The sequence below is a fragment of the Trachurus japonicus genome, chromosome 4 (assembly GCF_045865225.1).
Source record: "Trachurus japonicus isolate A0001 chromosome 4, Traja_1.0".
Classification (NCBI taxonomy): Eukaryota; Metazoa; Chordata; class Actinopteri; order Carangiformes; family Carangidae; genus Trachurus; species Trachurus japonicus.
The window spans coordinates 11,770,461-11,783,056 of NC_140910.1; the positions used below are offsets into that span (position 1 = coordinate 11,770,461).

General features: G+C 40.9%; 1 protein-coding gene across 2 annotated transcripts; it reads left to right on the top strand.

The window, feature by feature from the left end:
• The first annotated feature begins 954 nt into the window (after positions 1-954).
• On the top strand, positions 955-5,174 carry fstl3 (follistatin-like 3 (secreted glycoprotein)). Of its 2 annotated transcripts, none has more exons than XM_085773925.1 (5): positions 955-1,169; positions 1,617-1,802; positions 3,662-3,877; positions 4,354-4,581; positions 4,656-5,174. In XM_085773925.1, the coding sequence occupies exons 1-5, from the start codon at positions 1,100-1,102 to the stop codon at positions 4,733-4,735; spliced, it is 780 nt and encodes a 259-aa protein (XP_085630051.1). In that variant the 5' UTR covers positions 955-1,099; the 3' UTR covers positions 4,736-5,174. The 2 variants fall into 2 exon arrangements, with proteins under 2 accessions (XP_085630051.1, XP_085630052.1); XM_085773926.1 differs by having other exon boundaries at positions 4,683-5,174.
• The last annotated feature ends 7,422 nt before the right edge of the window (positions 5,175-12,596 follow it).

A 12,596-nucleotide genomic window follows, 5' to 3' on the forward strand; every position in this document is an offset into this window, starting at 1 on the left:
TGTTGTTTATTGAACTTGATATATTGCTGAAGGGCAGACCACCTTCACTATCTCTCTCATCTCTCTGTATTATTCTAACCACAGCTGATGAGCCCAGACAGTCAACAGACTGAGGTATGACAGTGTTGGAGAGGCAAATGACTTAACTTATTTAGACCTTGTCTTGGATATTTTTAGTTACTTGCTATTCATTTTCTTCAGAGTTATAGGGCCAGAAACCTCTCTGGAAAAGATGTTAACTACTATGTTTCCGGTTGTCTTTTCCTTCATCTGTTTTTGTATCAGAAAGAAACAGAACTCAGGGTCACTGCTGGTTCACATCACTTCATCGTCACAAAAATGGGAAAATCAATTAGTACGTAATTTTAATAGGCTGCATCTCCCTTCAAAAACACATAGATCAGCTTATAGAAAAGAAACAAGCATGATCAAACAATATTTGAATGGTGAGGAGAATAAATATCCCTGGGCTATGCCACATTAAAGACAGAGATGAGACAAAACAGAGGCTCACCAGAAAAATAAACAAGTGGCTCAAACTGCTTCTTATGAGGTCAGATTTATGCAATAAAGTATTTTCCCCAAATACTTGAACAGCAAGACATAATTGAGTTGGTCAGTTCAGTAAACTGCATTAATCACCACTCCTGCCTTTGAAAAAAGGTATTTTAAAGGTGTAATAATGAGAAAGCTAATCAAAAAACCCACTTGAAGTCATTTCCAGGACTTAATTAGTCTTTAATTAAGCTAATATAGTGTGAAAATGTTTTGTGAGGTCATATAAGTGCTCAGCGTCTGGTGCTGGAGGGCATGGATCATTTCCCGACTCTGAAAATTGAGTCAGAGTCAAACTGTGTCCTGCCCTGGCTTATTACTGGCTGAGAGGATCGCCCATCCCAGCAGCATAATTCCATCTGGGCTAAATATTTATACAGAGGGGGAACGACATCACTTATCCACAACACATTCATTCACATAAGGGAGGGCTACTTCCAGAGCTGAGTTAGAGTGATCCACTCTGTTTGCCATCACCTCTTCTTGCTGATTTTTGCGCAGACAAGTTTTCAGAGGAAAGTTTTTTTCCTAACCAGAGCTCACAATGAGATTTTTGATTTGTGCTTTTGGAGTGATCCTCACTTTGTATCAGATTGGGAGTAATCCAGCCAGCGGTGAGTGGACTTTTTTTCTTATTTTGAAAAGGTTTGGCTACAGTGTGCCTTGCATTTAAAATAATGGCATGAATCATCTTCTGATTATCAGAGTTTTTTTGAAGAATTCATATGTGAATGTGCTGCCTTTACATCAGCTTTGTAGAGAAAATAGTGTATCAGTCTGTTTTAAACAGATGTGCTTTTGAAAAAGTTGATCATATATTGTATCTACTGTTTGTACAAAGAGTTAAGATATGTATACACAATTAATACCTCTGTAACATCTTCAAATATGTGCCATATTTTATAGGAATTCTACAGTTTTAGTATAAGCCTGTTAAGCCTGTTAAGATGGACAAAGAACTCCAGTGGCCAATAATTCAGAAAAATAGAATACTTTTTGTGTGTTTATATGTTAATTTATTTGTTAATTGTTTTAATTTGTATTTATTCTACTATTTCTAGCGGGGATGTGCTGGCTGCAGCAGAGTCAAGACCAACGGTGCGACATGGTGCTGATGAGAGGGGTGACCAGAGAGGAGTGCTGTGCCGGGGGTCGCCTGGACACAGCATGGTCCAACACCAGCTTGCCCATGAATGAGGTCAGCCTGCTGGGCTTCCTGGGAATCGTCTCCTGCAAACCATGCAAAGGTAAATAAACAGACTTTTAAAAATAAATTAGTTGAATCTGCAAAGGTAATCAAGTTGAATAAATTAGTTACGTATTTCTTTGTTTTTATCTCTGCTAGATATGGTATTACTCATTGCATCAAATACTTTTAACACATGTTTGAACAGTCACATTCCAAATAAACTTGGATATTTGACTGAGCACAGGTTGTTACTCTCACATGTTCTGCTTTTGGGTAAGTATTAGGAATTTTAGTCACTGCTCAGATATCATTCGCAGACTGAAAAACAGATGCCTTCAGGGTTGTAATTGATAAATTGGCTCTTCCATTACACAAAACAACAGTTGCTGCTCCTGGAGAGTCAGTGAAAGTTAATTTGAACCACGTCATTTGTGAATCGAGATATTTACACAACGAGTTCCCGATGCAACTTTCTAACAAAATGCAGACGTGGATGGAGGAGAGGCGTTCCACATAACTCCACCCAGCTGTCCTGAGACGCTTCCTCCCCTGGAATCTCTGTGAGGTTCATTCAGGTTCACTTGCAGATAAATTCTGCTTTCATAAGCAGCACTTGCACTATGTGATCAGAAGCCAAAAATGTGAATTTCTCCATGCTGATAAGTTCCAGTAAAAACCAACCAACTGGCATTTTTTGGAAAACACAACCAACCACAACCCTGGGTTAGTCTGGCTGTGCCCTATGGGTAAGAGACACAAAGATGTGGGTAGTGTGTAGATAAACTCAAAATAGGCTGAAAGACCACAGTCAAAGGTAGCCTAGAGGATTATAAAAATGACTCCTGCATAAAAGTAAACAACTGTATCACATGGAAAATGGTTTAAGTTGGTAGAATCAGGTCCTCCGCCTTTCCTCCACCGCCTTGACTTCTTTCATTATGTGTTAACTTTTTCCAAAGATAGTTAAAAAAAGAGCTCTGTTTGCTTCCATGAACAAAATAAGAAAATACATTCCTGCAGGCTGGAATAAATGCCTGCCACATGCCCAGATGTCTGGGACTCATAATGTGCAACACTATCTTGATCATTGGAATTCTGTGGGAGGAAAATGTTGGTATTGTGACAAATAAATAAAGGCTTGTCATTTCAGAAGAACGATACCAACGCCATCACAAGGCTGTAGTTTGTTTTCAGATGTCCCCTTGTCACTGAGATAAAGAGCGTACATGTACACAAAAAGAAAGTTACTGATCAAGAGCAGCAGATAAATCAGGAGAGTCCAAGAAAAAGCACAGCGATGGAATAAAAACAGGATATTGAAGTGTTGGAAGAGGCAGGAAATAAGTCTCGGATTGTTTACAGAATCCTCTGAACTCAGAACTGATCAGGCGTCATCTCATAAGACTCAAAAAGGTCCTGGGTAGAGACATGTACGCATTGTCTAATGTTGACCCTACGCTGTGTAGGATTACAGTTCCTCCTGAGCTCTGACATTAGGGGGTGTCAGAAGAGCCTGGGGCTTCCTCGTTTCTCAGCCTGTAAACTTCTCTGACAGCTATTTGATCTCCGTCTGACTCGGAGCTCTTCCGTCCCTCTACAAGAGCTTAACCAAATTCTGTGTGCAGCCGTACACATAGATCTGTTATGAAAACACACCGGCCTCACATTCCACCGGGCGAGGCAACCCAGTGTGTAACAGTCAATAAAGAGATGTGATTATTGTAAATATTGTGCACGGGTGAAAATTGTGTTATGGTCTGGAAAAACTCCAGATTTCAAACTTGTTTTGTATGAAAATGCCTGTGTGGGAGCGTGGATCACCTGATGTCTACCGACTTGTTAATACAGTAACTTTATACTGACACTGTGCAGTGCAGCTCTTACACACACATGAAACCACTCGCTGTGTTTTTGTAGAGACTTGTGAGGGAGTCAAATGCAGTCCCGGGAAGGTCTGCAAGATGAAGATGGGAAGGCCTCAGTGCGCGTGCTCTCCAGACTGCTCTCACATTGCCCGGAAGCATCCTGTGTGCGGCAGTGACGGAAAGACATATAAGGATGAGTGTGTTCTGCTGATGGCCCGCTGCATGGGACACCCAGACCTGGAGGTCATGTACCAGGGCGAGTGCAAAAGTAAGCATGGTTTGTGTGTTTTATCGAAATTTCCATGCAAAGCTGTTCTGCACAGAAGCAAAAATAACGACTTTTTCTCACTAAATGATGTTTGTTTGTTTGTTTATTTATTTTCACATATCAAAAGTTAAAAGAGATATAACATATACAGTAAAATCCAAGACAATGTGAAGGGGAAATGCCAAAAAAAAAACCTCCAGGGGCTTGTAGGGTGGCATTCTCCGACTACAGTTCTAAGCTAATGAGCATACATTTGTGAGGTACAAAAATCGTTCATACATAATAAATACAGACATGGTTTAACATGATTTAACATTGTACAATGCAATACAAAAGCTTGATAAGATATGATAAGAAATATAAAATAATCCCAGTTTAGCAGACCATGTGGAAAGTATTGACTGGTTAGCAGGAGTGACTTTAGTGCTCTCCTAAATTGTTGTAAAGATTAATTAATCTTACTTTGTCTTGCACAGAGTCGTGCTCCAACGTGGTGTGCCCGGGGACTCACACCTGCGTGACCGACCAGACCAACAGCGCTCACTGCGTCATGTGCCGCACAACACCTTGCCCAATCCCCATGCCGTCTGAGCAGCCGATCTGCGGCAACGACAACATCACCTACCCCAGCGCCTGTCACCTCCGCCGGGCCACTTGCTTCCTCGGCCGCTCCATAGGAGTCCGCCACTACGGCCACTGCAACAGTAAGACTACAAAGACAAACCCCCTGTCAACTACTTCAGTCACCTGTTTTCATCTGTATTAATGTCAATAACAGCCACGACTCTGCCTGTCCTTCGTACAGATCCCCCTCGGAGAGCTCAGGATATTGAGGGCAGTGAAGAAAACGCCGTCTAGATGAATGATTCCTCAGCATTTGCCTTTTCAAGTGATTTCAAGTGGTTTTCAAGTGTCACACCACTAGCTTTCCACGATGACCTCCTTTTTTTTTCTCCTTTTTTTCCCCTGACAATCACGCCCCCTCCCCCTTATACACAGAAAGACGATACATTTTAAAATGGAAGACCTCTGTTGGAAGACACACTTTAGTGAAACTGCCTCAAAAAGATCAGCAAAAACCTGTGATCAGTTTTGCGTTGATACTGTGTAAGTTTGAAAGTCAGAGGCAGGGAAAAGCATGTGTCTTAAGATAGAAATATCTCATTAGCTCTTTGGGAGATGTGTGCATATTGTAAATAGAATACCACTGCTATTTATTGGAGAAGGTATCAAACTCTATTTATATTTTTAATCGTAGTAACTACTCCATATATCCTTGGGAAAGCTGATGCAAAAAGGTGTATTTATTGTGTTTTGTCTATTGTGTATGTATAATAGCGGTCACTGGCATTGGCATTTTACAACTTTTTACAGTCTCCATTCCCCACAAACAAACAGTTTTCCCTCTTAAGCTGATGGAAAGCAACTCTAATTTGTTTGGAAAGTTGATACCACTTTATAGCCTGCCAGTGTGGTTTCAGTACACCACAAACAAGAACAGAACAACTGCAGCTGTATTGTATGTATTCCAGCTTTTGTCTGGGAGGTGAGGAAGGGGTTCAGCCTAAACAAACCTGTATAGTCTCTCTCCCTTTCTCACCCCACACGTGTTTACTCTGGATCCTGATCCAAACTCTCGGCCACCCGCTGATCACTAAAATTAACAGTTTGGTTGTGTTTGTAGTAGTCTCAGAAGACTGTTGGTACAACCCCAAGCCCTCTACAATACCTCCTCTGTTCAATGCTTGGCTTTGTTTTGTAAATGCATCTTTATAGGTCATGCTAGTTCATTCCAATGCTGTTTTGCTGCTTTGACTTGATTGGACCTTTTTTTTTTACTGGACAGACAAATGTAATTAGCAATGTCTGATTGAAAGGAAAATTGAATTTGTCTGGGAATGGACTGCAATTTGGGCCAACTGAGTATACCTGATTATACTGCCACCAGAGATTAATCAGTCTGTCCAGTGTTGACACTGGTGAACCTGGTAGATATAAATACAAATGGTCAAATGATCCATTTTAATCTTTAAAGTCAAAACAGATGTCTGGATACTTTGAATAATCTTTATAGTGTATTATGGACATTTGAATGACTCCTGTAAATAACAATCTCATGTGTACCTACCTGTGTACCTACTGTGAAATCTGAATGATGAATGCATCAACATATTTTTGTATTTTTGTACTGCCATTTCAAAACAACATAAAGTTTAATATTTGTCAAAATGTGTCCTTTTTCTTTTATAGATTGCAGGAGAGTAACACACTTGCACAGTTGAGTAACATTTGCAGTCTGCTTTTCATAAGCCAACCCACTCACCTCATGTTGATTGTCTCAAATGGGATATAGTACATTTAATAGCAATGCTGTGAAACTGCGTCTGACGTGAATGTTACGATATTTGGATACTTCCACACTGTGTCACTGTCTTAATCATAGCCATCTTCAGCCAAATGAGCTCATGCTTTCACCCTTATGGTAACTGAACAGTGTGGGGTTTTGGTTGGTGGGTCCAGCTCGAGCAGACAGCCAGACACACAGTTTGTGTGTGCAGTGATTCGACCCCTCTCCTGTGTGTGTGTGTGTGTGTGTGTGTGTGTGTGTGTGTGTGTGCAGTTGTCAGGTTGCCTTGGCTGTTACAGGCCCATATGAGAGGCAGCAGAGTATCAAATCCAGGCTGGTGCACCTTTTCTCCGCTGTCTCCTCAGTGATGTCCCCCTTCTCTGGATTAGGCAGCAGGGTTGAGCGGAGGAATGATTGTCTCGAACTGCTGAGGCCTGGGTACTGACTCACTTTCCTGTGTAAAAGAACCTCCCTTGTTTTTCTGTCTTTCTCTCTCCAGTTTCTGAATCCTGTGCTCGGCCATGCAGCAGCATCTGGTTCAACTTTAGGGAGATGTTTATATTCCTGTCCAAGTACCCTTTTATTACACTGGGAATGGAATTAGATGTTTTGTTAGTTAGAACAAGGCAAATAACGCCACTGAGGGGATGTTGCTGTGTTCATATATAAAACTGACACATATTTTCTAATATGTATGAATTGATATATAGATGATAGATGATCTAGCAACATTAGTTAGGAAACTTAGATGCCAACACTACCCCACAAAAGTATTGGTCAGATTTTGTCATCAGAAATGCAGACATGAGCTCAGTGTGGTCCGCTGGACTTGTCTGGGCGGCAGAAGCCTCTAGTCCAAAGAGGCGCATATTGCAACTTAGTTCGTTCATCGTTTCTGTTCATTCATTTTCATCTTTAGGATTAATAGAGAACCTTAATATACACCTCATTACATAAGAGGGATGTAAAGCCAATTATCCCCATACCTTTACGAATGCAAGCCATCTGTAAATTCTTCTGCGACCCAAACAATAAACTCACAAAAACCTCTCACCATGGTTTAAAAAGTGGCAACCCCACAGGAATTTGCAATGAACACCCACTAAAATAAAACATTTGCCCCACTTTCTTTTGAGTACATAATGTTGAAATGACCATGGTCTTCCAGTAAAATACACAAGTGAAAAGTAAGATGAGACAGCAGTTTTGATACATGTATCCTGGACAAACAGTCCCAATAGATACATGTTGTTCAAGAAAAATAAAATCCCATTTGGTCTTGTCATTATGACTGGGTAATACCTTCACCAGAAACAACCCGACCTGTATATCATTACCACACAGGCCTCTGACTGATGTCAGATAGGATGCTCCTCTGTCACACTGGTGGTGGTAATGACATAGCCAATCACGGTAGATAGGAGCCATTTCAGAGCTATTCTAATTACACTCAATATACTCCACATTTGATCCTTTCTCCTATATGCTGTGGTTGATGGTGTGGCCAGAGAGATTCACTTCCACTGATACTTGGCTGGCTGTGTTTGCCTGTGTCTGAATGTGTGGGTGTAGAAACCAGAGCTCACCTGTAATAAGCATGGGATTAGTCACACATATGACATCACAACCTCTGACTGCCTTGTTTGCATCCTTACAAACACATGGAGCGAAAATGTGACACCCACACTGACATTTCAGTGATGCGTAATCATCGGGCTCCAATATGTCAACCCTCTCTCAACGACGTCCACATGGTATCATTTCCACCAACTTGCCTTACCACTTCCAGTAAGTTAACAGCCAGCATTTAGATCTGAAATGATGCTGTGATGAAACCAGGCGCTGGACTGTTTTCAGAGACCACCCACTCTCTGGATCACGCCACTGAATTGTAAACAGCTCTGTCCCACAGCTGAAAGTAATAGATATCAGAAACATCACTCCATCACAATATATCTGCCTCAGACATCATATCCCAGACTTGCTTTGTTACATGGCAAGCCCTTTGCTTTTCCACATGTGCATAATATTTAACTTCTGACAACTGATCATTATACCGACACAAGAACAGACACTCCAGTCCTATTGTTTATAGTGTTATAGATGACGTCTTGCGGATTTCTCGGAAATGCTTTATATATATATATATAGAGAGATTTGATATAGGCTATATATATGATTTCTTATTTAATGCAATGTGCTGTAGCTATATTACATTGATGCTTACCCACGCTACCAATCTATATTACAGTGATGCTAAACCACACTACCAATCAGCTGTTGGAAAGGAAAACGATTGTAATATTTGACAGTGTGATTTTTCACCATAGTTCTGTTATTACTGTGCTAAATTGAACCAAAAACCACCAGTTCATGCTTCAGAGTCCCAGAGTGGATGTCAAGCAAAGGACGGTGCTTTAAAAACACTCCCATCAGCCGTACCTGGCAACAAAACTAACATTTAATTTGCTCAAACAAACTTTGCAGTGAGAGTCTAAACTGAGAAAACTCTTGCTACTTTAAGCAACAACTAAAAACAAAACCAGGTTTGCTACACAATAGCTAGTTTGTCCGCGATATGTTCGGGATCATGTCATCACCAACAAATTAGTTAGGAAGTTGTGTAAAGCCTAATTGTCCCAAATTATTCGTGGTGAATAGTTTCACTTCCTCATCGTGACCTCTGGGACGGCTTCTCTGCTCGCTCTGTGTGTGGTCCGGCCCACATGTTCCGAGTCCAACAGGAGTATGATTTCCTGGGAAAACAACTATACTGTAAAATATGTCAAAAAAAACTATATCAAAAATATTGATTATAATCTGTGATGTTATGCTATTTTGTAAATATTTAGGTACAGTCTGAGACTCCTTAAGAATGTTAGGGTTTGGGAACATGTGGGCCTGACTCAAGAATGTGAGCTGATTTGCCTCCTGGACTTGGCACTGACAGTGTCATTGAATTAACTCTGGTTGGAGCTCGTGTTGAAATTTCAAGCCGCGTAACTGAAAAAGTCGATGAAGTGTGATAATTGTGCGCCAACAATTGTGTAGTTTGAGGCTTGGAACATAACCAGGTCATGACCATAATTTCACATTGGCTTTTCAGGTGTCTCTCATATTGAGGCAAAACAGGAATACCTGTTTTTTTAATAAGCCCTGGCTCAAATACCTGCTTGTTTATCATGGAAAAGTAGTTGGTTATCATGGAAAGTTGCTTGAGCACTTAATTTTCTGTCATGCGTGAAGGTATGCCTTGCAAATTCAGCAAAGATGAGAGTGGGGAAAGTTTCCTTACTTCACATTTCATTCGGTTTTTGCCTGCAGCTACAATAGCCACTAGTACACACTTAATTAAATCATCTGTTAGGAGATCCTCTGCTTGTTGAAGTAGGACAGCGTACAACAAATGAACTCAAGAGGTCCATATGGTATCTATTCCCCCAGACTACAGAGCTGCACATCTTGTAAACAGACTGATGGTCAGTTTTAGATTAGGGGAGTAATGTTAGAAGCTTTGGTGTTGTTTGGCATGGATTGTGCTATGAGATACAACTGCATGAGACAATACATTGACCTGGACACACTGATTCTGTACTGATTATACTCTAAATCCTCTAACATCACACACTGGAAAAACAGCCATATCTACACCCATATTATCAGACACAGAAACAGACAACCATTACCAGATACACATAGTATAGGCTATATGCCAAAAGCAATACTCCAATAGTCCTCTTCTCACACATACAAACACTCATTTTTTGTTGTTGTCTTTTTTTGTCCTCGTTTCACACTCAGCCACCACCTGCAGGGGAATTTCTTGTTGAAATACTATAGGTTTTGTTCTTTTCTTTTTATTGAGAGTTCTTCCTGTCCCCGGTGTCGGTTAGTGGGTGGTGTTTCAGTGTAGGATCTGCTGAGAAGAGCAGATAACACTATAAGTCTGTCCAACAGGCTCTGTTTTCTGTCTTGTGCTTTAGGTTCTTGTGTTTTCCTGGATACTGCATTGTGTCATTCTGGTTTGTGACCCTGTACTGTAGTGGTTACTTGTGCTGTTTCTGTATTTTTGTGCAAATCACAGTCTATTCCAAAAATACATTTGACACATTTAAATACATTAGCATTCTCAGGGAATCAAACTCAAACTATCAAAGGGCTTTGTGAAGCAAGCCTGGGAAAAACAAAAAGTAAAAGTGAATTGCTAACACATAATGTGACATAATGATAACACTAACCTGCCGAGAATGTCATTATTTTGAAGGTATTTGGTTATAAAGCAAAGTTTTGGATGGCTTAAAATGCTGACTTGATGGTAGTGGTGATGATGGTGGATAAAAAATGAAGGGGTCAGCAAAGTTCTTACATTTCATTGGATGAGAATCATGAATATTACATTTTGTGATAATGGTAGTGCTTGCATAAAAGTCAGAGATCAGTGGTTTTTATTTCATCCTATATAGGGATCATCAATACCCATTCAAAATTTTGAACCAGTCCATTTAATAATTCATGGAATGTGTTATTGCAAGAGAAATACCCTGATAACAGTAATGTAAGTAAAGCTAGACTGCAATTAACACAAATGCACAGAGGTAGAGTGACAAATCACAAAACACTGTACTATGTGAGTCAATTTAACCGCAATGTGATGAAACAATAGGTCAGTTAAAACAGATAAAGCCAAACTGCTGAAACATCTGCAGTGAGTGACCACAAGCACTCCACTACAACAAAAACAGTTGAAACTATGCAGCTAATTGTACACATATGCTCCTTTAGCAACATCTATATTTTGTTAGCTGCTCAATGACGTAATCCCAAACACTTAATGTACCAATGCAGTACCAAGGGATTTTGATCTGGAACACAAGCAGAGCAGAAAAACACTGCACAGAACACAGGGGATACCTGCTGTGACTCTGATACGAGCATATACATGTTCTCGGATGTGTTTGTTTTGTTTTTTCCATAAAGACAACTTTTTCCATCACTGGTGTTGAACTTTACAGTCCTCTCGCTGTTTGTGCAGGGGTCTTACAATGTGTGTGTGCCTGATGCACAGGTCTTGTGACACATGGCGTCAGACAGAGCCGAGGAGACAGAGTCTTCGATGGGTGGGACTGAAAACAAGTGACGCATGACTAAGAGGCCCAGGAAGTTCCAGCAGGCGGCTGTTATTGCTGAGTGTGTGTCTATGTGTGTGTTTATGTGTGTAAGTGAGTGTGATTCGGGGGCCCAGAGGGACTGTGTGGGGCAATCCCGGCTGGAGTGTCTGGAGTGACAAAAGCCACAGTGTCCCTTGCAGCATATCTGTCTGCTGCCTTGGCTGCATCAATTTATTGCCTCTTCGAGTGTAATAGAAATAAGCTTTAAAAAGCAGGCTGAGAAAAAAAAACAATTAATCTATTGTATAAGTCACCGGACATGGGTATATATAGTATGTACATACATGCATGTGCACACAAAAGTTTGAAAGCTGGCTAAGTACAGTGGCAGGAAGAAATACATTTCGTTACATCACTTACAGTGTCTCTTACATCACAGCAAGAAGATGCCTAATATATTATACTTAACAAGTACTGTGGTTCATTTGCAGAACTTTTTTTGGTTGACAGAGCCCAAATCCAGATTAGTATTGACCTAATACTACATGATGTGGAAGGTCACTCAGTCTGGGCAGAGTTGTTTTCTGCTGCTCACATGACCTGTCTCTGACCCACAGTCACTCACTCCCCAGATTGCATTGCTACAATGAGCATTGGACTGCAATGGCGGTGACGCACTGGGCGCAGAGAGACAATAGCTTACCTCAGCCAGGCAGACATAGCAAACCTCAGTGCTATCAGACCCTCTCTAATCTCAGCCCATGGGACAACTGTGTCTTTCCTGCTCCCACATGGCTACATCAGACACAACACTGGCCTAGACAGGACATAGGACCTACTGTAACTAGGTTACATTGTGAGTGGTGCTGCTCGGAAACATCCACTCTTATTGTAACTAATCATATCAATGCTATGCAGTGCAGGTTGGGAAATTAAGCCGTTGTTTCTTTTGAAATGTTGCAGCTATTTAACCACACATGTAACAGAAAAAGGTTGTCATGCAAAAGTACTGATAACAGAGAAGCGTTTTATAGCTCACAATGGGGGACAGCGTGGCTGTATCAATATGTTTTTCATTCAATAAAGTACACCAATAAAACACCACAGGAGCTGGTTGCATCTAGGGCCACTCTCCTCAAAAGCATGAAACTGGACATTTGTGCACAAAAATCAGGCCAGATGGCTTGAGAGATGTGATTGGCTGGCGGGCAGTCAGTTGGGAACTCCTACTTACTCTCCACATGTTGTGCCAAGCACTAGAGGT